A 26186-nucleotide genomic window follows, 5' to 3' on the forward strand; every position below is an offset into this window, starting at 1 on the left:
AAGAGAAACTCCAGATACAAATGGGAGAGGAGAACGGAGCCAGGAAACCTTAATAACAAGCTGCCTGAGATTTTTGACACTTCACAAACAACACAAGAGATAGGTCTGTTAAGTTAGGAATGCTATCCTGAACCACGCCGTCTTCTGCAAGTTCAGGAAAACAAAGTTCACATAAATAAGCAATTTCTACCCCTCTCTCTTGCTGGAGGCCCCTTAGCTGGTTTTATTTTGATCTCAAGTCCAAAGGTGGAATTTATCCTTCCAGGGAAATAAATAGTCATTTCTTTTTAAATGTGTAAGAAAGACAATAAGAAGGTTACACTGGATCCCCAAAAACCTAGTGTTCATGAAGCTAGACTGGACTTTAGGCTTTGCCAAGGGCTCAGAGAGGTCTCTTCTTCCTCAGGCCATGTGGAACTCAAACCCTCGACCATGTCCAAACTAAGCCGCGTCCCCCCACCCCAATACCCACGTGCAACCCTAACTCCTCTGGGCTGTGTTAGGCACTGTGTGTGAGGTCAGAGAAGAAAGATTTTTGGTTGTTTAATTCAATATACAGTGCCCTATAAGGCACAACCTGACCAGAGTTAAGTGAGGCCAAACTGAAAATGGCATTTTCACTGCTAAATGACAGACAGCAGCAGAGAGTTCGGCCAAGATGGCGGACTCCTCATCCCAGTGGTTAGTTTTCTGAGGCAAAAGTTGCACCTCTGGTTTGGTACTGCTTATAAATGCTTCGTCCAGTTATCAGATTCTACTCTTCCTAATGCCTCCTTCTTCCATTTGAAAAAAAGAAAATGAAAAGAAAACATGAATAGCTGTAACCTTTGGGAGAAAGATATGGAGAAATATGGGCTTTAAACCTGTGTGCACTTTTGTGCTGTACTGATCACATTTTCTAGCCTTAAACACATATTTCTTATATTATTGGTAATGGTAAATGGGGATTATCTAGGCATAGAACTTGTGCATATGATATATTAATAAGAATCAACAATATTGAAACAAAAGAGGAAGAGAGAAGTATCAAAGTCAAATTCCAAGTTACTGTAAGTCAGAGGAGAATGAGGAGCAGAATAACACCATTGGAATAAAAACACACAGAAAGATGTGCTGATAAAACAGACCGAAACCATTGCCTACTTTTCAAAAGAGTTAAAAGACACAGTGATGGGTTGTTACATTAATGGTCCTCCAGTGAATCAGCCTTCTGATACCGGTACCCCATGCCGTTCCCTTCCACGTGGTTGGCTATGTGACTTGCCTTGACCAGCTGAACATTAGGAAATGTGAAGCAGGCAGAGTTCTGATAAGCATGGAGGAAGTGGCTCTACCATCTTATCTTGAAACCATATGAGGAAGTTCACTCTAGCCACTTTGATGATGGAAGACCACATAGAGAAAGAGAGATATATTCATCTCAGCTGTCCTAGCTGAACCCAACTCCCAGCTGACCTGCCAGCTGAATGCATCTTCATGAGTGAGCCCAGCCAACCCTGAAGAGAAACAACTTGGTAAACCAACAGAATTGTGAGAAATAACATTGCGATTGTCCTAAAGCACTATGTTTTGACAGTTTGTTACACAGTAATTGATAACAAATATAGACATTCAGAATTAACATGTAATAAAAGCTTTAACAAAATTATATAAGACATAACATAAATTAGAATAAAAACTCAGAAATCAGGTGAGAGAACTTAGGGAGAAAGAAATAAAGGGAAAATGATTTCAGAAATGAAGCCTTCGCTAGAAAAAACACACAAAACAAATACAATAGATAACACCTTGGGAGAAAGAGAAATATAACAATGGGATTTTTTTTTTTTGGTTTTTTGAGCCAGAATCTCACTCTGTCACCCAGGCTGGAGGGCGGTGGTGTAATCTCGGCTCAATGCAACCTCCGCCTCCTGGGTTCAAGCAATTCTCCCGTCTCAGCCTCCCAAGTAGCTGGGACTACAAGCATCTGCCACCATGCCAGGCTAATTTTTGTATTTTTTTTTAGTAGAGACGAGAGTTTCACCATATTGGTCAGGCTGGTCTCGAACTCCTGGCCTCAAGTGATCCGCCCACTTCGGCCTCCCAAAGTGCTGGGATTACAGGCATGAGTGACCATGCCTGGCCAAGAATATTTTTAAAGAAATGAAGCCAGAGGTAATAAAGATTTGAGGGACAGTGACAATTGCTGAAGATTGGAAAAGATGATCCAGCATTCAGATAAGAGGCATCCATAACCAAGAAAACAAAAGTAAGAGAACAGAATGGATACTGAAAATGATAATTCCATAAAAATTCCTTAAAAAACCATTTAAAACTACACATTGCAAGAACACTGGGTGATTCACTGGAGGACCATTAATGTAACAACCCATCACTGTGTCTTTTAACTCTTTTGAAAAGTAGGCAATGGTTTCAGTCTGTTTTATCAGCACATCTTTCTGTGTGTTTTTATTCCAATGGTGTTATTCTGCTCCTCATTCTCCTCTGACTTACAATAACTTGGAATTTGACTTTGATACTTTTCTGTTCCTCTTTTGTTTCAATATTGTTGATTCCTATTAATATATCATATGCACAAGTTCTATGCCTAGATAATCCCCATTTACCATTACCAATAATATAAGAAATATGTGTTTAAGGCTAGAAAATGTAATCAGTACAGCACAAAAGGGCACAAAGGTTTAAAGCCCATATTTCTCCATATCTTTTATTCAAATGACCACCACCAAGTTAAATTCTGGCAAATACTGAACATAAATGGAAAAGAAAATACTTGTTTCATCTGCCACCCTCTCAAGCCTGAGCTATGGCTCTCTGGCTGAGCAGTTCTCTAGAAAACCAAGCAGGGAGAGGTTGCCAAGCAGAGACAGGTTGGAAAGGTCCAGAGCTTTGGGAGAGCATTTTATCTACTGGGAACTATGGAACCTCATGTGAGCATGGGGGGAGGGTGTGTGGCGGGGGCAGTGGCCGATGAAACAAGAGAAGGATGCTGAGTCTTAGGCACTGAGCCTGATCACATGAAAAGAAGGTGCTGGAACACTCACCCATGTAGGGCTTGGTGCCAGCCATGGAGGAAGCCCTCTCTGCTCCTTTTACCACCGTTGCTATGTTGAAGTCTGTAATGTGAACATGTCCTGCAAATACAGAAACAGAAACTCAAGTTAGCATGGGCTGCAGGCAGCTGGGTATTTAAAGCTGTGTTTTGAGGCAAGGTGGATACAGGAAGAAAACATTAGAACTTCTAATTATAATGCTATTTTATCTGATACTTTAAAAATGTTTATGTTGTGTGCATGTTTCAGAATGTGAATTCATTTGGTAACATAGGCATATTAGTTTTGCATAAATATATTGAGGGGTAGGATACATTTTTTATGGATTAAAAGTTTAGAGAGACTGATGTGGAGAATTAAAGCTCCTGGAAATAAACAAGACAGGTCAGTCCAGACTCCTTCTCCCAGGAAAGCTGTAGGTGGGCTGTGGCTGGGGCAGGGGTGGGTGGAGAGGATTCTTCCCCCACCTACCCAGAGGATACTGCTTGTTCTGCTGTTTGTCCGCTATGGTCACTGGAGACCTTAGTATTGTTCTTGGTAAATTTAGTAGGGAGAAGGCTAGGGGATTGAGACCACCTCCCATCCAGGCTGAAGTGATGGCAGTGGATGGGGCATGGATAGGCTGAGTGCACCTACAAAGTAGGTGTTCAAAAAACAGGACAAGCAAGGAAGAGGGAGAGAAAGGAAATGAAAGAAACAAAGTATGTGCAGGTAAAGGAGATAAATAGAAGAGAAGGAAGGGGATAGGGAGGAAGGAAACACCCAAATGGTCACTACTTGCATTGGGGGGAATTTTGATCAGTACTTGCTTTTTGGGGAATTTGGTACATATAAGATTCCAGCTAAAAGATCCTTGGACAATAGTTACAACTGCACTTACATTTCTATTTTTCTGTCATCGCATCACATGAAAATGGCTGGCTGCATTTTCACCAAATCTGAGAGTGGCATTTGGGATGTGGGACTTAAATGCATAGATGGATGGCATATGCAAAATTGACTTGGAGGGAATTGGAAGGCATCACCAAGAGATGGGAAAACACATTCTGGAGCAGGTGCATTGAGTCATGCTGAGAAGCCCACGGGACTGCATATGGGAGAGGCATGCTTGATGTGATCAGCTACGGTGGACAGAAAAAGCACCAGCAGTTTAACATACAACCCTCTAATCTCAGACTCAGCGGCCAGCACTGATGTGTGAGCAAGCTGCTCAGCCAGCAATCTGTCCGGTGGTCCTAGGTGAGATGCAGCAGCAAGATATTTATTCTGTGAGGATTTGTAATACTCTTCAGGTACTTGTGGATGAAGCTTGTCACCCAGCCAGGTCTTTGCTAGGATGCACAGTATTCGTACCTAAGTTACATTCCTAGAACATACCCAGGCTGCTTTAGCCTTTGGGGCTTCCTGTGGCTGCAGTGAGTATCTCTCCATTCAGCCATCCACCATCCTGCCTGAAAAGAGGCAGTGTGGAGCAGTTGTTGGGTGCACAGACTCTGAACCAGACTGCCTTGGTTTAGGCCTCAGCTTTGTTGGGAGTAGCTGTATAACCTTGGGCAAATAACTTAATCTTGCTGGGCTTCAGTTTCTTCATCTATAAAATGGGGATGATGATAATAAATATCCACCTCAGAGGGCTATTGCAGAAGTCAGGGAGTTAATACACATAAAACAGAGTGATGCTGCCCTGTAGGAAGAAGGGAGGCTTCTCTTAAGTGTTTGCTCTTAGCATTATTATCCTGCAAAGGAGTAGCTCCAAACCCATCTCCTCCAGCCAAGACCAATACATCCCCTGCACCCTCCTATTCCCTTATTTCTTCTTAGTCTTTTTTTTTCTTTTTTTTGAGATGGAGTCTCACTGTGTCTCCCAGGCTGGAGTGCAGTGGTGCAATCTCAGCTCACTGCAATCTCCACCTCCTGGGTTCAAGTGATTCTCCTGCCTCAGCCTCCTGAATAGCTGGGATTACAGGTGCACACCACCACGCTTGACTTATTTTTCTATTTTTATTAGAGACAGGGTTTCACCATGTTGGTCAGGCTGGTCTCAAACTCCTGACCTCATGATCTGCCTGCCTCAGCTTCCCAAAGTGCTGGGATTACAGGTTTGAGCCACAGTACCTGGTCCATTTCTTTATTTCTAATACCAGCAAGAAAGCAAACTCATATTGCTGTTTTGCACTTTAAGGCATGTGAAAGTGAGTGTATATCATAGTCATTGCTGTACCCCACACCCACATAGTTCTAAACACAGTGGCACATGTTGCCATTGTAAAAGGACTACGGAGCCTTCAAATGTGGCTTTTGTTTAGTTTTCTTCCACCTGCCCTTTCTGTCAAAAGTTTAGTATTTTAATTATGAAAGTGATGCCAGCTCATTAAAATAAGCCAAAGAATATAGACATGTTTTTGAGTCACCACTTTAAGACCCTCATTGTCTCTCCCACCCCAGTGTAATCACACAATTCATGTGGCTCCTCCATGATTTCTCTTTGCTTATGCAAATGTATATCCATATATGTGGGAGCTTTGGTTTGTTCCTGCAATAATGACATCATAACTCATGGATCACTCTAAAAATTACTTTTGAATATAGCTATGAAGCATGAACAATTTTCAAGCTAGTATATGTTGGTCTACCTATGACATCCACAATCCTTTATCCTCCATTCCAAGTGCAATTTTTTTCCGCAATTTACTTGGTGATGAAATTTGACCTGAAGCAGTCATTTTTTATTTATTCCATTTGGAATGAATATTCATGTTTTGCTGTAGAAATAGTAATATATTTGATTACATGGTGTTCCTCCAAGCCCCTATTGGGTATTACATAGTATAAAATGTATTATTTAAAATATTATTACATATTATGTGTTAAACACATTATTTTATATTAAAACATATATTATTTAATATAAATGAATTTCTAAATCTGAAGAAAATTCTGAGTTATGAAAACGTATCTGCCCCAAGGCTTTCAGATAAGAAGCTGTGGACCTATGGTTACACAGTATTCTATAGTATGTTTGTATCATACAATGTATCATTTATTCAGCAATTCCCTATTATGAGTACTCAGGTTGTTTCCAATTTTGCTTGCTTAATCGTTTCTCTTGTTATTATAGAACATGTGACAAGAATTACTGAATATATCTTTATATATTAGTACTTTTATTTTGACTGAATAAATCCCCAGAAGTGGGATTGCTGGGTCCAGGGGTATGCATATTATGTTCCAAAAAGTTATAATTTATGGCACTATAAACAGAATATGAGATGTGTATTTTTCTGCACTTTACCCGCACTAGTTGTTATCAGTGATTTTATGTCCTGCAAATTACATGGTGAGAAATGTTATCTCGCCACAGAGGAGACTCTCTGTTTCCCATGTGATCAGCCTCTTGGAACCTTAGTCAGTTTTCACTGGGATCACCTTGTCTTTAAGATACATTTGTCCTTCTTTGTCCCTTTTGATCTTTGTTGCTTTAAAGTCTATTTTATCAGAGATGAGAATTGCAACTCCTGCTTTTTTTTGCTCTCCATTTGCTTGGTAGATCTTCCTCCATCCCTTTATTTTGAGCCTTTGTGTATCCTTGCATGTAAGATGGGTTTCCTGGATACAGCACACTGATGGGTTTTGGCTTTTTATCCAATTTGCCAGTCCGTGTCTTTTGACTGGGGCATTTAGTCCATTTACATTTAGGGATAGTATTGTTATGTGTGAATTTGATACCGTCATTTTGATGCTACCTGGCTGTTTTGTTGGTTAGTTGATGCAGATTCTTGATTGTGTTGATGCTCTTTTACCATTTGGTATGTTTTTGGAGTGGCTGGTACTGGTTGTTCCTTTATATATGTAGAGCCTCTTTCAGGAGCTCTTGTAGAGCAGGTTTGGTGATGATGAAATCTCAGAGTACTTGCTTGTTCCCCAAGGATTTTATTTTTCCTTCACTTATGAAGCTTAGTTTGGCTGGATAGGAGATTCTGGGTTGAAAGTTCTTTTCTTTAAGGATGTTGAATATTGGCCCCCAATCTCTTCTGGCTTGTAGGGTTTCTGCTGAGAGATCTGCTGTGAGTCTAATGGGCTTCCCTTTGTGGGTAACCCGACCTTTCTCTCTAGCTGCCCTTAGCATTTTCTCTTTCATTTCAACCCTGGTGAATCTGACGATTATGTGCCTTGAGGTTGCTCTTCTCGAGGAATATCTTTGTGGTGTTCTCTGTATGTCCTGGACTTGAAGATTGTCCTGCCTTGCTAGGTTGGGGAAGTTTTCCTGCATAATATCCTGAAGAGTATTTTCCATCTTGGATTCATTCTCTTCATCACATTCAGGTACACCTATCAGACGTAGATTAGGTCTTTTCACATAGTCCCACATTTCTTGAAGATTTTGTTCATTCCTTTTTGCGCTTTTTTCTCTGTTCTTGCCTTCCCTTTTTATTTCATTGAGGTGATCTTCGACCTCTGATATCTTTTCTTCTGCTTGGTCAATTCAGCTGTTGAAACTTGTGCATGCTTCATGAAGTTCTCGTGTTGTGTTTTTAAGCTCCATCAATTCACTTATATTCCTCTCTATGTTGTCCATTCTCGTTAGCATTTCGTCCAATCTTTTTTCAATGTTCCTAGTTTCTTTGCATTGGGTTAGAACATGTTCTTTTAGCTCGCTGTAGTTTCTTACTACCCACCTTCTGAAGTCTGATTCTGTCATATCATCACACTCCTTCTCCATCTGGTCTGGTTCCCTTGCTGGTCAGGAGTTGTGATCCCTTTTAGGAGGGGGAGGGACGGTGGGTGGGGGGGTGGGAAGAGATAGCATGGGGAGAAATGACAGATATAGGTGAGGGGAAGGAAGACAGCAAACCACACTGCCATATGTGTACCTATGCAACAATCTTGCATGTTCTTCACATGTACCCCAAAACCTAAAATGCAATAAAAAAAGAAAGAAAGAAAAAAGATACATTTGTCCTTTTCTCTCCTATGTGCATTGCAAATATTTTCTCTTAGCCTATTCTTTGTGTTTTGACTTTGTTTACAGTGCCTCTTGCTATAAAGAAGTTTTAAAAATGCAAATAATATGTTAATTTTATACTTTTAAGTGTTATTTCTCTTATAATTTTCCAATTTTCGGAAGCCGAATTTACCCCTAAGATTTTATATCGTCTCCTCTTATATTTTCTTAAAATACTTACATAATTTACCTTTTATACTGAAGTCTTACAGCCATCTGGAGTATATTTTTGTGTATGGCATGAGATAACATTCTGATTTCATTTCCTCCAAATGGATATCCAGTGGTCTCAATAACATTAATTGAAAATTTCACCTTCTCCTAAAAACTTGAAGTATGCCCACTTTATATAAAGTTCCACATACATGTGGGTCAGCACATGGGTTCTCTCTTCTGTTCCACTGCTGCTTGTTGCTGGGGCAGTACTTCATGGGTTTAATTATAACAGATTTGTAGGGTATTGTAACATTACGGTGGGCTTACCCTCACTATTATTTCTTTTCAATGTTTCCTTAGTAACTCTCAGATGTTTATTGTTCTGAATGAACCGGAGACAAATTCTCTCCATGGGAAAAATGTGTCAGACCTTCTGGGCTGCAGTGAGGATGGTGGCTTTGACTCCACATGAGAGGGTTTTGATATGATTGGACTCAATTTTGAATACTCTTTCAGCTGCTGTGACTGGATTATAGGGACAAGGACTAAAGCAGGAAACTGATGAAGAGGGGGAGAAAATACAACCCCTGGCTCCTTTAAGCCATTGTTATTTAGGGTTAATAAGTGTTACAGAGTAAGTGTCAAATCTCATCTTAATCCTTCAAGTGCTCCTGATAGGAGGGTATTGCTATTCTTGTCTTTACTGAAGAATAACCTGAGGTTCCAGTCACTAGTGTTAGGGCCAACATCTCAAGGCTGATATGTGCTGAAGCCAGAGTGGGGCTTTCCCCTCGTCCCACCCTTCTCCTATGGAGCTGGGTCGAACAGTCCTGATCTCGTTACCTCCTGGCCTCCTGGGCTGTTCTGGGACAGACATACTGTTTCCACCCAGGAATTCAGGTACAGTGGGCAGCAGCCTGCGTGGCCACAGCAGGGTTCCACTTCTGCTTTCCCTGGGCTGTGCTAATTGATGAGCTGTGACTTCTCACTGGGTCTCCTCTAATTGGTGAGTGAAGATGGAGGAAAATGAAAATTAGTGCCCAACGAGATTTCCTATGAGTTCCTTCTCAGGAGAGTGAAAGTTTACTATAAAATTTGAAAATATGAACTGGCTTACTTTCCATAAGCTGAAAACATCCAAAACTCAAAGAGAGGGAGACCAGGATATTGTGTATGACCCATTAATACAAGTGCTAATGTAGTACTGATAATCAATAACCATGCTCCCAGGTCTGTTTAAGTATCCTGTCCTCCAGGCATACATCTCTCCTTTCTTAGAACATATGAAAATTCATCTCATCTCCAAGCCTTTGACACTCCTTGGAATGTTCTTCCCTCTCAACTGCCTGGTAGACTTCCACTAATTCTTCAAAACTGACCCCAAGACTTACGCTATTGATAGACTAGTTTTTGCTACTCTGGTTTTTGCTCCCATACTTCCACTACCAGGAAATGTACTACCACAGAGAGTATTATCACTGTGTGTGTTAGTTGGGCTGCTACAATATAATGCCACCAATTGGGTGGGTTAAACAACAGACATTTCTTTCCTGCAGTTCTGAAGGCCAATAGTCTGAGATCAGGGTGCCAGCATGGCTGGATTCTTGGTGAGGGCTCCTGCTATGGTTTAACTGTATTTTTCAAAATTCATATGTTGAAACTTGATCACTGATGTGATAAATTACAACCATGCTTCAGTATTCACATGAGGAACTGCTTCCAGGACAACCCAGGAATACCATAATATGTGGACAGTCAAGCCACTTACATAAAGTGTCTTAGTACTTCATTTAACCTGCGTACAACCTCCCAGATACTTTAAATCATCTCTAGATTAATTATAATGCCTAATACAATGGAAAGGCTATGCAAGTAGCTATTTTTTCTTTTAAATATTGTTTGTATTTGTATTATTTTTATTGTTGCATTGTTATTTTTTGAATGCTTGTTTTTTGACCAGTTTTTATCCATGGCTGGTTGAATTGAACCCATGGACACAGAGGGCAAAATATATTAAGATGTGGGACCCTTAGGAGCTGATTGGATTACTGACCTCGTGAAAGAGGCCTCACACTGCATTCACTGTTTGATCTTCCATCTTCTGCCATGTGAGGACACAGCTACAAGGTATCAACTTGGAAGCAAAGAGCACCAGACACTGGTCATGATCTTGGATTTCCCAGCCTCCAGAATTGTGAGATATAAATTTCTATTATTTATAAACTACCAAGAAATGAAAGAGATCCTTCAACAGGCAAATCCTATCACCTTTCTTCCTTCCTTATCATGTATAGGGATATCATAACACTCATGGATGTACTGACAACATCCCATCTGCCCATGATCTTGGACTTCCCAGCCTCCAGAACTATGAGAAATAAATTTCTATTATTTTTAATATTTTTAAACTACCGTGAAATGAAAGAGACCTTTGAGCAGGCAAATTCTATTACCTTTCTTCATTCTTTATTGCTTATAGGGATATCATAATAGTCACCCGATTATTGACAACATTCCATGTTAACTCTTGACATTTAAGACTGCAGCAACCTAATGGAATAACCCCACATGGTGTTTCTCAAAGGAATTCGAGCCTAGCTGTAGCCTGGTGCAGCTGTGTGACTGGGACCTCCAGGGCCACAGCCTGGGAAAATAGGACATTTGCTTGTAGGGGCAGGCCTTGCTCCTTTTATGAACACTTTTATGGATGCCATGCTTCCCTAGGAATTCCTGGGAGTGGGTAAAAAGATAGCTCCCTCTAGAGGAAAGAGGACTGAGAGTTAGGATGAAAGGGAATCTACAAGTGATCATCTCCTTTCAAGTATTCTCTGGCTTGTTTCACTTTCATCATTCTTGAATTTGGAGTAAGTCTCCGGTGAACGTCTATCCCCATCTCAGCTGGTTTACAGGACCCAAATTACGCCTAAGCCAGAGGTCAAAGTGGTGCTGCTTCAAAGAATCCCAAAAGAGATGAGAATCAGGACCATGGGCCCTGCAGCCCCCTCCCCTGGCAGGCTCCAGCCATTTCCAGCAACCCTGGCTCTCTGCTAATAATAATCGCACTTTGGAGCTGTGGGCGCTGATTATAACACCGGCTGCCACTGTTCAACACAGGATCAAACATTCTGGGCACCACACAGAACTATTCTTTTCTTCCCATTTATCTTCATGGAGATCATAGCAAACTTATCACAGGACGATGGCCAAAGGAAAAAAGAAACCCAATCAAATTCCATGGCACTAGCTTATCCAAGCTTCCTTTGGCTTACGACAGTAGGAAGACTGTGTTTTCAGCACGTGTCTTCACCTGATAAAGCATAAAACGAGCCTTTGATTTTTTTTCCCTGTTCCATTTAATTTGGCTTCCTGTACCCTGGTCATGGGGTGGGAATTCAGGGCCTTAAAAAATAATCTGTCTGCTCCAGGCTGCCCCCATGCACAGGTGAAGAATGCAGTGACAAGAAATGCAACATTTCTGGGCTTTACCGAGCTCCTTTGCTGAGATTTGGGAGGGACACTTCCATCCCCAGCTAATTCCAGTGCCCCCATGCCCTGTGATTCCATGAAGCCTGCCAGGCATGTGCTCCCAGTATGAGCTGATGCTGCACAGAAAGCACTCAGTCCAAGGCTTTTGAGCGAGCGCAGACATTTTTAGTTTTTCTTTTTCCGTCATTTATCTATGTCCATGGTTCTTAATTTCAAACCAGTAGCTTTTGATGTTCATTAGCACTGCAGAGGCAAGGCTCCCTGACTAATACACTTCCTTTCTATGTCACTGTATTGGGTATGTCATTTTACGAATCATAATAATCACCGTTAGTAACATTCTGGAGAAGTTTTGCAACACTTTCCCTACTACGATCTACTCCTTGCAATGACTCCAGGAGGTACCATGCTGGGCACTAGATTCTGACACTTAGCATCCTCTCTGACTCCTTTCTTTGCTACCTCCTCTATCGAAGGGGAAAAACTCATTTTCAAACTGTCTTGCAGCAAGGGTTCTGGCTAGGATTTAGATTCTGCTGATGAGATGCACTCAGGTGCATCTCATGAAAGCCAAGCAGAGGGCATCTTTTTGCCCTCTAAAAGAGATTTCATGAAAGCCAAGCAGAGGGCATCTTTTTGGAGCAGAGCAATCTGAATAGACGGAGGAGTTCGCTGGGGCAGGGCCTGTCTGAACACCATCTGGTCATCCCCTCCATGGTGTAAACAACTGAAAAAGTGACTGTCTCGCCCAAGCTCCTGGAGCCAGAGTTCAAGCCCCAGGTAGGTTTCACTGTGAGACCCATTGTCTTCCTACTTCATTAAGCCATTCTCTCTTTAGGACAATGATGCTCCAACAGGTAATATGAACTGAGAACACGCAGCTGCCCAGGGATGGCGATATCTCCACCCTGGGTCATGGGATGGCAAGACCACTGCTTCCCTTTCTCTGCTCCTAACTCATTCCATCATACGTGGTTCTTCTCCAGACAGGTGTGCCTCATGAAGCCAGGGGCTAGGCCACATGTTTCTCTAGACCAGTATCAAACACCATCCTGGGAACAGTGCATAATTAAGATTATTCTTACCAGGCTGAACTGGAATTGAATTCAGTGTTAGCAGGAATATAGGAGGGAAATCACTTTCTGTTTCTGCAAGGAAGGTACATGAGTTTGTTCTCACATTGCTACAAAGGGATACCTGAGACTAGGTAATTTATAAAGAAAAGAGTTTTAATTGGTGGCTCATGGTCCTACAGGCTGTGCAGCAAGCATAGTGGCATCTTCGTGGCTTCTGGAGAGGCCTCAGAAAATGGACAATCATGGTGGAAGGCAAAGGGGAGGCAGACAAGTCATATGGATGGAGCAGGAGGAAGGGAGGGAGGTGCTACACACTTTTAAACAACCGGAACTCACAACAGCTCACTCATTCATGAGATCACCCCCAGGGTCTCATCACCTCTCACCAGGCCCCACCTCCAACATTGGAGGTTACAATTTGACATGAGATTTGGGTGAGGACACAGAACCAAACCACATCGGAAGGATTTATCCTAAGTACCTTATTAGCTTATTTCCACTCCTTCAATCCCAATCTTTGTCCATCTGGGCTGCTGTAACAGAATGTCATAGACTGATTAACAACAGACGTGTGTTTCTCACAGTTCTGGAGGCTGGGAAACACAAGATCAAGGCCATGACAGATTTGATGTCTGTGGAGGGCCTGCTTCCTGGTTCAGAGCTGGCAACTTCTTGCTGTATTCTCACATGGTGGAAGGGGTGAGGGAGCTTTCCGGGGTACCTTTTATAAGGGCACTAATCCCATTCATGAAGGTTCCACCCTCATAACCTGATTACCTCCCAAAGGCCTCTGATATGGTTTAGGTCTGTGTCCCCACCCAAATCTCATATATAATTGTAATCAGTATTAGAAGAGGGACCTGCTGGGAGGTGATTGGATCATGGGGTTGGATTTCCCCCTTGCTGTTTTTCTACTAGTAATTACAAGATCCAACTGTTTATAAAAGTATGTAGCACTTCCACCCCACTGCCAGCCATGAGAAGACCTGCTTGCTTCCCCTTCCTCTTCCACCATGCTTATAAGTTCTCTGAGGCCTCCCCAGCCATGACTCCTGTACAACCTGTGGAACTGTGAGTCAATTAAACCTCTTCTTCATAAATTACCCAGTCTTAGTTCTTTATAGCAGTGTGGCAATGAACTAATATAGAAAAGTGGTACCAGGAGTGGGGCACTGATATAAAGACACCTGAAAATGTGTAAGCAACTTTGGAACTGGGTACCTGGCAGACGCTGGAAGAGTATGGAGGGCTCAGAGGAAGACAAGAAGATGAGAGAAAGTCTGCAACTTCCTAGAGACTTGTTAAATTGTGACCAAAATGCAGATAGTGATATGAACAATGAAGTCCAGGCCAAGGTGGTGTCAGATGGAGATGAGGAACATAGTGGGAACTGGAACAAAGGTCACTTTTGCTATGCATTAGCAAAAAGATTGGAGGCCCTAGAGATATGTGGAATTTTCAACTTGAGAGTGATGATTTTGGGCATCTGGCAAAAGAAATTTCTGAGCAGCAAAATGTTCAAGATGTAGCATGGCTGCCTCTAACAGCCTATGCTTATGTTGATGAGTAAAAAATGACCTAGAAATGAAACTTATATTTAAAAGGGAGGCAGATGTAAAAGTTTGGAAAATGTAGCCTGGTCATGTGGAAGAAAAGAGAAACCCATTTTCTTGGGAGGAATTCAAACTGGCTGCAGAAATTTGCATAAGACAATGAGGAAAATGCCTTAAAGACATTTTCCAGTAACCTTTGCAGCAGCCCCTCCCATCACAGGCCTGGAGGCCTAAAAGGAAAAACTGGTTTTGCTGCAAGGCCCAGGGCCCTGCTGCCCTGCCTAACTTTGAGACACTTCTCCTTGCATCCCAGCTACTTCAGCTCCAGCCATGGCTAAAAGGCCCAAGATACATGTCAGGCCACTGTTCCAGAGGGTGCAAGCCATAAATCTTGGCAGTTTCCATCTGGTGTTAAACCTGTGGGTGTGCAGAGGGTAAGAGTTGAGGCTTGGGAGCCTCCACCTAGATTTCAGAGGATGTATGGAAATGTCTGGATGTCCAGGTAGAAGTCTGATGAATAGATGGAGCCCTCGTTGAAAACTTCTAGGAAAGCATGAAGGGGAAAAGTGAGGTTGGAGCCCCCCCAACAGAGTCCCCACTGAGGCACTGCCTAGTGGAGCTGTGAGAAGAGGACCACCATTCTCCAGACCCCAAAATGGTATACCCTCCAACAGCTTGTACTGTGCACCTAGAAAAGCCATAGGCACTCAATGCCAACAAGCGACAGCAGCTGAGAGAGCTGTACCCTGCGGATATAGAAGAGCAGAGATGCCCAAGGCCTTGGGAACCCACCCCCTTGCATCAGTGTGGCATGGATTAAGACATAGTGTCAAAGGTGATAATTTTGGAGCTTTAAGATTTAATGACTGCCCTGTTGGGATTTGGACTTGCATGGGGCCCCTTTGTTTTAGCTGATTTCTCCCTTTTTGAACAGTTGTATTTACCCAATGCCTGTAATGTCCATTGTATCTTGGAAGTAAGTAACTTGTTTTTTACTTTATAGGCTCATAGGTGGAAGGGATTGGTCCTGTCTCATATGAGACTTTGGACTTTTGAGTTAATGCTGGAATGAGTTAAGACTTTTGAGGACTACTGGAAAGGCACGACTGTATTTTGAAATGTGAGAAGTACGCTATATTTGGAAGGGGCTAGAGGTGAAATAATATGGTTTGTGTCTGTGTTCCTGCCCAAATCTCATGTTTAATTGTAATCCCCAGTGTTGAAAGACAGGCCTGGTAGGAGGTGATTGGATCATAAGGGTGGATTTCCCCTTTGCTGTTCTTGTAATAATGAATTAGTTCTCACAAGATCTGGTTGTTTATAAAAGTAGGTAGCACTTCCCCCAACTCCTGCTGGCCATGTGAAGATGTGTTTGCTTCTCCTTCATCTTCTGCCATGATTATAAGTTTCCTGAGGCCTCCCGGCCATGCCTCCTGAACAGCCTGTGAAATTGTGAGTCAATTAAACTTCTTTTCTTCATAAATTACCCAGTCTCAGGTAGTTCTTCATAGCAGTGTGAGAATGGACTAACACAGCCCCACCTCATAACACCATCACACTGGGGATTAGGGTTTCAACCTTTGAATTTTGTGGGGACACAAACATTCAGACCATAGCACTCGTCCACCAAGGGAGGTGCAGTGATTATGTGAAGGGTGAATTTAGGGTGAGCGAACTGGCCCTACTCAGTTTGGCTCTGCCCAGGTTCCTCTTATCAGGAATGGGACCTCTCTCCCACTCCTCAAAGCTCTTGGTGTGACCTGAGCAGTCCCTCCACACAGGCAGGGTGGAGGGTCTTGGTGGTGAATCTGCCTCTGTCTCGGTCCCAGGATAGGAAACCCTTACTGGTTTCACACGCATCCTAGCCTTTCTCAGGTATGTGGGTGATATCTTGGCCTCTGCTTGCCACTTTTCCGTTTTATTTCTTATTTGTTAAAATCCCATGTAGAGAAGACAGGGGTGTCATGAGTTGAATTGTGTCCCTTTTCCCCCAAAATTCACATACTGAAGTCCAAATCCACAGTACCACAGAATGTGGCCTTATCTGGAAACAGGGTCATCACAGATGTCATTCATTATGAGGAAGTCATATTGAAATGGGTTGGGCCCCAAATCTAGTATGACTGGTGTCCTGATCAAAAGGAGAAATTTGGATGCTGACATGCACACAGGGAGAATGCTATGTGAAGAGGAGAGTTATGCTGCCACAAGCCAAGAAGCTGCCAGAGCTAGGAGAGGGCCCTGGAGCAGAGCCTCCCCAACTCACTTCAGAGAAAGCAGGACCATGCTGACATCTTGATCCTGAGCTTGCAGCCTCCAGCAATATGTTTCTGTTGCTTACACCTGTTGGTTGTGGGACTTTGTTATGGTAGCCCTAGAAAACACAGGGGCATTTTCTGGGGGCCTTGGTGTCTCATATACCATGTTTTTGGGACTTTCACACCTTCCCCTGGCACAGTGCTGTAGCAGAAGCCTTGTTTCTGGCAGCTTACTGGAAAGAATCTCACTACAACCTTCCTCAGAAGAGCTTTAAAGTGCATTCCTATGTGCTTACCCTTATGGTCTTGGGACCCATATGGTTCCAAGATAACCATGGGCTCCTCAGGCTTAACAGAAACATCTCAGCCCTCCCAACTTGTACGGTGGCTCTCTCCCTTCCTTCTCAACTGCTACAGTCCCCACATCTGATGCTTTATAAACAGCACATGCCCAATTTTTTAATTTCCTGGAGTCTCTTTCTCCTGGCATGCTGGGAGTAGCACATACAATGTTTTGACAGGAGAAAAGGGGGTGTCGACATGGCTAGCCATGGCCATTTTGGGGAGCACTCATCACATTTATCAACAAATATGTTAGCAACAGATGGAGAAGCAGTTCTTTGAGATGAGTTCAGTTAATGAGTGTTATAAAATATCATGAATTAATAGAAAATTTGAGGTACAATACAGCTACCAGATCAGGAGATGACTGATCATTTGGTACAGTTCCCAAGAAGAGGGTGCAGCCCATGTCATGGGCTGGGGAGACAGGGAAGCACTAGGGCTGCTCAGGAGGATGGGGAGTGGGGAAATGTGGGCCAGAGCCTTTACCGTAGTTTCCATGGGAAGGAATGGATGAGGCAGGATTAGCAGGTTTAGGATTGACTAGTCTGAGTAATTTCAGTGGACTCTGGGTTCTTGGGGCTGTCTCTAGTTGTCTTTCACCTGGGATAATTAGGGGAGCTGAGGAGGGGCCCAGAACATGAAATTCCTAGAAGAGTGGATAAAGAAGATGTAGGGGTTATGGCTCTGGATTGGTTGTTGGCATTTGAAAAGCATGCCTTAGGGCAAGTTGTTTACCAGTTCTAGGACTGGCCAGCCCTGGGCAGGGCAGTCTGTTGGCTTAGTAATGCTCCAGAGGTGGAAGCTTCAGAATACAGAAAATGCAAGACATGGATCATACAATAAAGAAAACAAATCCATTCTGACAATGTGGCTGCTGCATTGCCAGCTGCTGAAGATCCAGATCAGGTTTCTGAACCCCACTGTGCCCATTCCATGGCCATAAGAAATGAGTGTGCACCTCTGGAATGGCATCCCTCAAAGGCTGTGTTGACCTCAGGCATGCTTCAGCATCCAATGTGCATGTTCCTTCCTTCAGGAAGCCCTCCTGCACCACTCCCCTGGTCTCAGTGGCTTTCTGCTGCCCCACGGCCCATGCTTGCTCTGTCCTGGCATTGACCCCGCTGGGTCATCAACTGTCTATATTTCCACTCCTCCCACAGCCTTGACTGCAGATTAGATCCACCTGAGAACCATAAAAGATCCCACTACTCAACACTCTGTCCTGCAAGAGGAATCAAATAATAGCTTCTGGAGGTTGGGTCTTGGGACCCAGGTGATGTGCCACCAGGACAGAGAACAGCCACCCTGGGCCATGAGGTCCTCAGCCACAGGGACTCTGCCTCCTGAGGTCACTGGACACAATGCCTGGCCATGGCAAGTCTGCAACAAGTGGACCACTTTCCGGAATACAGAACAGGATGAGGACTACATCCTTCATTGCCATGATCAATGATCTGTGAACCAGGGCCCTCAGTGGCACTTAGGTGCAAAATGCAGGCTCTTTCCTTCTGTCTCTCACTCTTCTCTCCTTGCCCACCTTTGAGGAAGTTCAGCTCCTGTGTGGAAAGCACTAACCCACCTGCCTGTGCACGTGGTTCCATCCATTCCTTTTTCTCTGGCGTCTTCCATCAACCTTGAGGTAGGCAAATGCAATAATGGCTTCAATTCTTCACCTCTCTCTGGATCACCCCATTGCCATGTGCTTTTGCAGTGTCCTTTCCCTCGGGCTCTAGGTTTGGCCAGATGACTTGCTTTGTCTCCTGCCTTGGTGGCAAACATGGCACAGGTGGAGACTTGAGTGATCAGGCTCTCCTGCTCTTGCTCCTGCTATGGCCATGAGCAGGCCATGCAGATAAACTTGCAGGGCATGATCTCGAGGAGCAGGGCTGAGTCACCCAGCCAGCCAAGGCCAGAGGGGATCAGCTGACAGCCAGTTGAGCCTCAGACATTGGAGTGGGTTTAGCCAACATCAACAGCACAGCCTACCCAACCTTGGTCTTAGGAGCCAGACTAGCCAAGATCAGCCAAGCCCAGCCTAGAGCCCCTCAACCCCAGGATCCTGTGAGCTAACTGGATGTTTTTTGTCTATGCCATTTAGGCTATGTGGTTATTCATTTCCCAGCTTTATTGTACTAGTAGAAAATTAATGCAATTGCTTCCCCCTCTCCCTATGTCTTTAAATTCCCATTGCCTTGATCTCGTGGTCCTCAGCCTAATATGCACTCAGCTCTTTTCTCTGCCTTGTTCCAAGATGCTCTATTTTCCTTCACTCTGTTTTACCTCAATGCATAGTCTCTCTCTCTCTGTTTTTGCAGCTGGCTCAGAGACCTCAAATCTCAAAGCAGAATTAAAGTGTCCATTCTAAGACATAAAACTCTGAAAGACAGAAAATAGGCAGACACTGGGGAGCAGAGAAGCTTGTGGGATATGCTTGGATTTTGTGTAAAATTTGCAGATCTTGGACATCATTAATAAAGTATAAATGCATTTGTTTAATTATGTTTATATTTCATTTGAAGCCCAACTAACTAACTTGTTCTCTGAGAAAACATTTAATGCAACCAGTGATGGGACTCTTGAAACGGTAATACAGTTACTGGTTTGTACAAGGTTTTGTCATATCGTTTACAAAAGGTTCCAGTAGATGCCAGCAGATGCCAGCACAAATGGGGTGCCCTTGGGACCCACTTAGGAACAGGTACTGTCCTTCTTGCCTTATGGCTAGGTCATGCTTCATAGTAAAGGTCTGGAAGGTATGAAGTTAATTTTAAATTTTAAAAAACCTACAAAAACGAATGGCTGTTGTATTCAAACCACCCTTTTGCTTGTTTCTGCAGTTCTGCCCCACTGTCTTTACCACCTGTCCATCAGGCACACCTTCCTCTGTCTGGCCCTGTCACACCCTCAGGATCCCACTGTCATGGCGTTGCCTTCAAGACAACCCCTGCACACCCCTTTCCCTCTCCCCTCTGCCCCGACCTCTCGTGAGCTTCCCCACACTCTCCCCAACACCATGCAACCCATCAGGGTTAGGACCCTGTTCCCCTTCTTCATAATTCCCACAATCTGGCACACAGCAGGTGCTCAAGAGATGTTTACTGAGTAAAAGACAAAAGCAAGAATGGCCACCTTCAGGCTCTGCTCAAAAAGCCGATCAGCTTCTCCCCTTGGAAGAGCAGGTAAATGAGGGCTGTGGGCGTAGACTCCTCTCTTTCTCTCCTCTCCCCAGAAAGGAGACTTTTCTTTTTCTGAGAAAAAGTCCCTGCTCCTAAATTTCTTTTCTGTACCACCTGAAAAGCCACTCATTGGGTGTTGCGGGTGGGGGAAAGGTTATCAGCCATTCACCTCTTAGTATGAAATATTATATTCAACGCTCTGTCCCGCCATCTAGCAGAGACTTTTTGATAAAATGGGAGGCTGGAGAGGAAGAAGATTGGATGCAGGGGCACTTGGGGAGTGTGTGGGGTGCTGCATAGCCAGAAGGGCTGGGACACTGTGAAGGCCAAGCAGGGGGTGGCAAAGGAAGAGGAGCTCAAGGGGGCAGAAGAGAATCAAGAAAGAATGTGGGAAAGGCCGAGGTGGAGGCTGAGAATGGGTGCAGAAAGGCGGGTGGGATGGGTTGCATGGAAATCCAAAAGACAGGAAAGACAAAACTCAGGGGAGGCTGCCTGTATCTTTTGTGCAGTAGTTTCAGGTGAGCTGTGGCCAGCGGTGGTGGTGATGGAGCCAGAACTATGAAGCCAGACAGCCCTGGATGACCCCCCACCTCTCTGCCTCACTTTTCCTCATCAGTGCAAAGGCTGGCTTATTGCTATTCATGTTTCTGCCTCAATTTTGCTTCTGGGATGCTATGCAGGTCCTGGAAGTCTTCCCCTAGCAGTCTCTATTAATCAATAGGACAGAGCCTTGAGGATGCTGCCAGGAACCCAGTCTTTCAGACCCCTGCTTTGTAGGTTGCCATGAAGAACCAGCCTCCGTGTCTTCTCACCTCCTCTTCACCTTGCTTCTGTGATGTGACCTTGCCTAGCCCTGAGCAGAGACAGGGACAGGAAGAGGGCGAGTTCCCTACCCCTTCCTGAGCACTTGCTTACTGTGAAGCATGGCTGAGCTTCGAGTCTCACCCGAGACGAGACTCTCTCCACCCTGCAAGGTAGGGTGGGTTGATTACTTCTGCAACACTGCTGGGAAGGCTGAGACATGGAGGCACAGCCACTTGCTCAAGGACACTCAGCTGGCTGGGAGCTCAGCTGAACACCACATCTGAAGATCCTGACTTTTAGATACAGACTGAAGACCTTGCTTTTGCTTCCTCTCCTGCCTTGATGTGGATCCTCTGCTCTGTTCATGCTGCAGGCATCTTGAGGCTGCTGCTCACCTTCCATTCAGGAGCACAGTGAGTTCAATCTCACTGCCCGAAAAGCACTTAGTGTGGTTCCAGCATCTGATGCAGAGATGCAAATGGTTCCATCCACCACTCCTGTACATAAGGATGCACACTATGAGGCTAGGATGCCCCAAGCTATGCTGCTGGCACATGGAAGGTTCGAGAGGAGCTTTGAGATAGAACCATGATCTCAGCCTGCAGGGGTGGGGAGGGAGAGTGGGGGAGCTGCGCAGAAAACTTGACACATTCATCCTTGAAGGCCTCAGCATAGACGAGAATCCCTACTTGAGAAGAATCCCCACCTGCTCTCTCCAGCCAACCCCATGTTAGGCCCTGAGAGATGGGCCCCTGAAGCAGTGCCAGTGAATTTAGTTTTCAAGGCTGTAAGGCCACTGTTGGCATCAGCCACAGTTGATTGTCAAGGCCACTGAATGTTCTTGGGCTGAGCCCTAGGCTCATGGTTCTTAAACTTTGTTGGGCATCCCATCCCCAGAATTCTGATCCAGAATATAGGAGCCCAGGCTTGCTGAAGCAGGACCAGACCTGACCTCTGGTTTTTACCAGGTCCCACAGGTAATTCTGATGAGGCCAGAGTTGGAGAGCCACTGACTTGGTGCCTTGCTACTCAAAGTGTGGTCCATGGACCAGCAGCATCAGCCACCTGGGAGCTTTGCGGACTCTGAACTTTGCAGAGTCTGGTCCCACCTCAGACCTACTAAATCAGTTTGAGAAGATGCCTAGAAGAACCGTGTGCATATAGAGGAAATTTTGAGAAGCCTGACATAGCCGACAGATGAGTAAATGCTTAGTGGATAATCAAGTATTAAGCTCTGCTTGCTAGGCATATGTTCTCATTTCATCCCCATGACCACCCTGCAAGGTGCCTTTTCCCAATTTTACGGAAAATTACATTGAGACTCAGAGAGGTCGGAGACTCCTGAACCCACCCGTCCATAGGTGAGGGAGCTGGGGTTAGAACCCAGGGACCACATGCTTGTCCTCACTGCGGCCCTGTCCTCCTCACACAGGGATAGAACAGCAATGACTTCAGATGTGAACACTTTAAGTAACTTTGATTCAACTTACCACAGCAGGACACAGACCAGAAATTTACACAGATGTCCATTCACCAGGATTGAAACAAGAGAAGGTTTCCAGCCAACCCTAATCTCCAACTCAGCAAGACCCAATCCCCACCCCCTCCCCATTTCCCAGTACCTCAAACTTTCCACCAAGAGTCCCTGTAAAGGATTCGTAGTGGGCTTACCGTGTTCATCCAGCAGGATGTTGTCTGGCTTGATATCTCTGTAAAAGAAAACAAAGAAGCTGGTAATGTGGTTCCTGAACTCACAGATGAGCACATGGACAAGTACCACATCAGGACAAATGCTGGCAACACCCAGGCTGCTCATCTCTCCCTGACCTGAGGCCTCAGACAGGGAGCAGTAGAGTAATTGGTATGACAATGGGACAGCTGTGTTCTCATCTCCTCTTCTCTTTCCTGGAAGTGCAAGTAGATTGTTTGAATATTTTTTCCGGAATAATCTTAGCTTTTTGGTTGTTTGTTTTTGAGACAGAGCCTTGTACTGTCGCCTGGGCTGAAGTGCAATGGCACGATCTTGGCTCACTGCAACCTCCGCCTCCCTGGTTCAAGCAATTCTCCTGCCTCAGCCTCCCGAGTAGCTGGGATTACAGGTGCCCACCACCACACTCAGGTATTTTTTTTGTATTTTTTGTAGAGATAGGGTTTCACCGTGTTGGCCAGGCTGATCTTGAACTCCTGACTTCATGATCCGCCCACATCAGCCTCCCAAAGTGCAGGGATTACAGGCATGAGCCACCGCACCTGGCCAATATTCTTAGCTTTTAGCCTCTCAGCTCCAGTTGTAATGGTAACAGCAGCGACTGCTCACTGAGCATGTGGTCAGCACCAGCAGGTGGAGGCACCTGCCTACCCTGAGGTAGCTGAGCCATCCCACCACGCCTCCCTGCAGGTGTCATGGCGTCCGCAGAGCTAAATTAGGGTTTGTAAGTTGTGGCAGTCAGAAATGTGCAAACTATAGCTCTTGGCCAAATTCAGTCCTGGGCCAGTCTTTGTATGGCCTGGGAACTAAGAACCAATTTAACATCTTTAAAGCCCTGTAGAAACAAAACAGACACACACCCACGCACACACAGAAGAACGTGCAGCAGAGACTAACATGGCCTTCAAAGCCTAAAGTGTTTATTACCTGGCCCTTTATGGAGAAAGTATGCTGACCTCTTTTAAGGGTAACATAGTGACCCACGTGGGGCAAAATCTGGGCTGAGGAGTTTCTGGAAAGTTCTGCTCTATATCACCATGATAGCAAAGCGTCTCTCTCTTCCAAGTAAAACATTTTGAACGCTGAGGCTCTGCTTTCTTTGTGTCTACATGCCCGTATCCAGAACAGTGCCCGACGCAGTAGTAGACACACGTGAAACACCACTGAGTTTAAGAATGAAAGGAAGAGAAGAACAGCTTCAAACTCAACTTACTTATTACTGACGTGTACACACTTGCTGAGCTCTGCATTAAAACCACAGATTTTACAAATGCATAAATTTTCGCTCGTTTATAACAAATGTCACATCTACTGAGACTAATGATAGCTTTCTTTGAAAGAAAGAGCAACTTCTCCTGAGTGTATCCAATATGAATTCTACCTGAAAACACGCTGTGGTTCTGTGTAGTGATGCAATGCAATGTCCATGGGTTTAGGGTCGAAAGAAGCACTCAACCTACATATTAAAATTTTTATTTTCATCGTGCCTTTGCAAGCCCATGAGTACTGAGCAGCACTGAGTACGTGGGCCCCTGCTGCTGAGGTCACAAAGCCTCCACTGGGAACTACGGGATTACTGCAGAGACCCGTAGGGAGCCTCATGGGAAGGATGAACTTGGGAACTTATACAATTAAAACAAAAGGCAGAAGACCTAGAGTCAAGTGTTTGTGGATCAAGTCAGCAAATGCTTGGACCCTGCCCAGGTGGTTCCCAGCAGGGTTTCTTAACAAAAGTTGATAAAAAAGAAAATAAAATAACAGTCAAGAATGAAAACATAGCAGCAAACGTTCAGGCTTATCTCTTAAAGTATCACCAGGACTGAGATGATTTCATGTGGGGTGTGGGGACCAGGGAGGAGGTGGCTGTGGTCCGGGGAGTGGGGGCTACAAAATGCCTACAAGGGCCGTAGCCTAAAGATAGAGTCAGAGGCAGGACACAGGTGAGGTGAGAGCGGGATGACAGACCCAAGAAGATATGATCTGGCGTACTGGGTTGAATGGTGTCCCTCCAAAATTCATGTCCATCCTGAACCACAGAATGGGACCCTATGTGGCAATGCAGTCTTCGCAGGGGTAATTATTTAAGGATCTAAAGATAAATCATCCTGGATTTAGGGAGGGCTCTAAAGACTTGTGTCTTTACAGGAGGAAAGTGCAGGGAGGGATTTGAATACAGACACAGGAGAGAAGGCCGTGGGGAGACGGAGGCAGAGGCTGGAGTGATGAAGCCATAAATCAGGAATGCCTGGAGCCTCCCAGAGCTGGAACATGCAGGGAGCGAATTCTCTCTTAGGCCTCCAGAGGAAGCACAGCCAGGACTCTGCTTCGATGTGGACTTCTAGCTGGAATTATGGGAGAATAAATTTGTATTGTTTTAAGCCACCAATTTTGCAGTAATTTGCTGTGGCAGTCCCAGGAAGCTAACACAACTGGCATGAAGGAAGGAGAGCTGATGGAGGGGAGGGCAAACCTCAAGGGGCAGCTAGGGCCCCACTAACCACAGCATGGCCTTGGATGAGCCCAGTGCCTGGCCACCCCCACATCTACGCTGCACCTGCTCAGAGTGTCTCATATCCTGAGAACAGAATGGGGCACAGATGTTGCCAGCTTGGTCCCTAGACCCCACAGAAAGTGGCTGTCCTGTTTGGGAGAGTCCAGCCCATGAGCTAGACAGTTTGGGTTCCAACTCCACCTCGCCTTTGACTATCTGCATGATTCCTGTCTCTGCCTGAGTTTCCTTTGCTGTGTGGATTAAATCTCTGACACGTAACACACGTTGCTTCTGTACTGGTTCTTAGCACAGAGTGGAATCTCAAGCATTTATGGGGTTTCCCCTTTATGGTCGTGAAGGCATGTCATGAACAGGACGGACCCAGCCGAATGGAGCTTGCATTCTAGGAGAGGCAGGCCAGAAGGTACATAAATAAATCGCAGGATTGTTCATTGTAGCAGGTGAAGAAGGCAAACCAGAGTCTAGAAAAGAGACCAATAGAGGGTCCCTAGTTTTGGCAGATGGTCAGGAAGACCTTTAAGAAGCAGTGACTTTGGGTTGACATCTGAATGGCAAGAAAAAGCCATCTGTGCACCATCTAGGGAGCAAGTTCTCATTTTGCAGATGAGGAAGGAGGAGGGTGAGAGAATAAATCATCTGGCCTGTGATGTGGTTCTAGACACGGAAGCTGACAAAGGTGATGGGTGTCATTCCCTTAATTCGGTTATGTCACAGGGCAAAGTCAGTGGGAAGGCATTCCTGGGATGACATTACATTATATGACTCTGTCTCGGCAGACTGGAGTGAGAGCTCATGACATGAACTGCTATGTGAGAGCCAGTCACATAGCAGGGAATCTAGGTGTCCTTGGGAGGAAGAGTGACCACTGGCCAATGGGTAGCAAGATAACCGGACCTCAGTCCTACAGCAACAAGAGCTGAAATCTGCCAACAACCACAAGAGCTTGGGGGAGGACCCCACCCCATGTTCCAGAAAGGAATGCAGCCGGGTGGGCGTGTGGATTGTAGTTTTGTGAAAACCTCCGCAGACAATCCAGTTAAGCCTACCTGGACTCCCG

General features: G+C 44.8%; 1 protein-coding gene across 2 annotated transcripts in view; it reads right to left on the reverse strand.

Annotated features, from left to right (window-relative positions):
• STK32B (serine/threonine kinase 32B) overlaps positions 1 to 26186 on the reverse strand; it is a 440698-nt gene that overhangs the window by 74682 nt on the left and 339830 nt on the right. For both annotated transcript variants that reach the window (XM_039468436.2, XM_074395883.1), the window contains exons 5-6: positions 22581 to 22618; positions 3045 to 3134 (exon numbers count right to left, since the gene is read on the reverse strand). In XM_039468436.2, the coding sequence (XP_039324370.1) occupies positions 3045 to 3134; positions 22581 to 22618 (128 nt within the window). The remainder of the gene's footprint in view (positions 1 to 3044; positions 3135 to 22580; positions 22619 to 26186) is intronic.

This window comes from Saimiri boliviensis, chromosome 3, assembly GCF_048565385.1.
Source record: "Saimiri boliviensis isolate mSaiBol1 chromosome 3, mSaiBol1.pri, whole genome shotgun sequence".
Classification (NCBI taxonomy): domain Eukaryota; kingdom Metazoa; phylum Chordata; class Mammalia; order Primates; family Cebidae; genus Saimiri; species Saimiri boliviensis.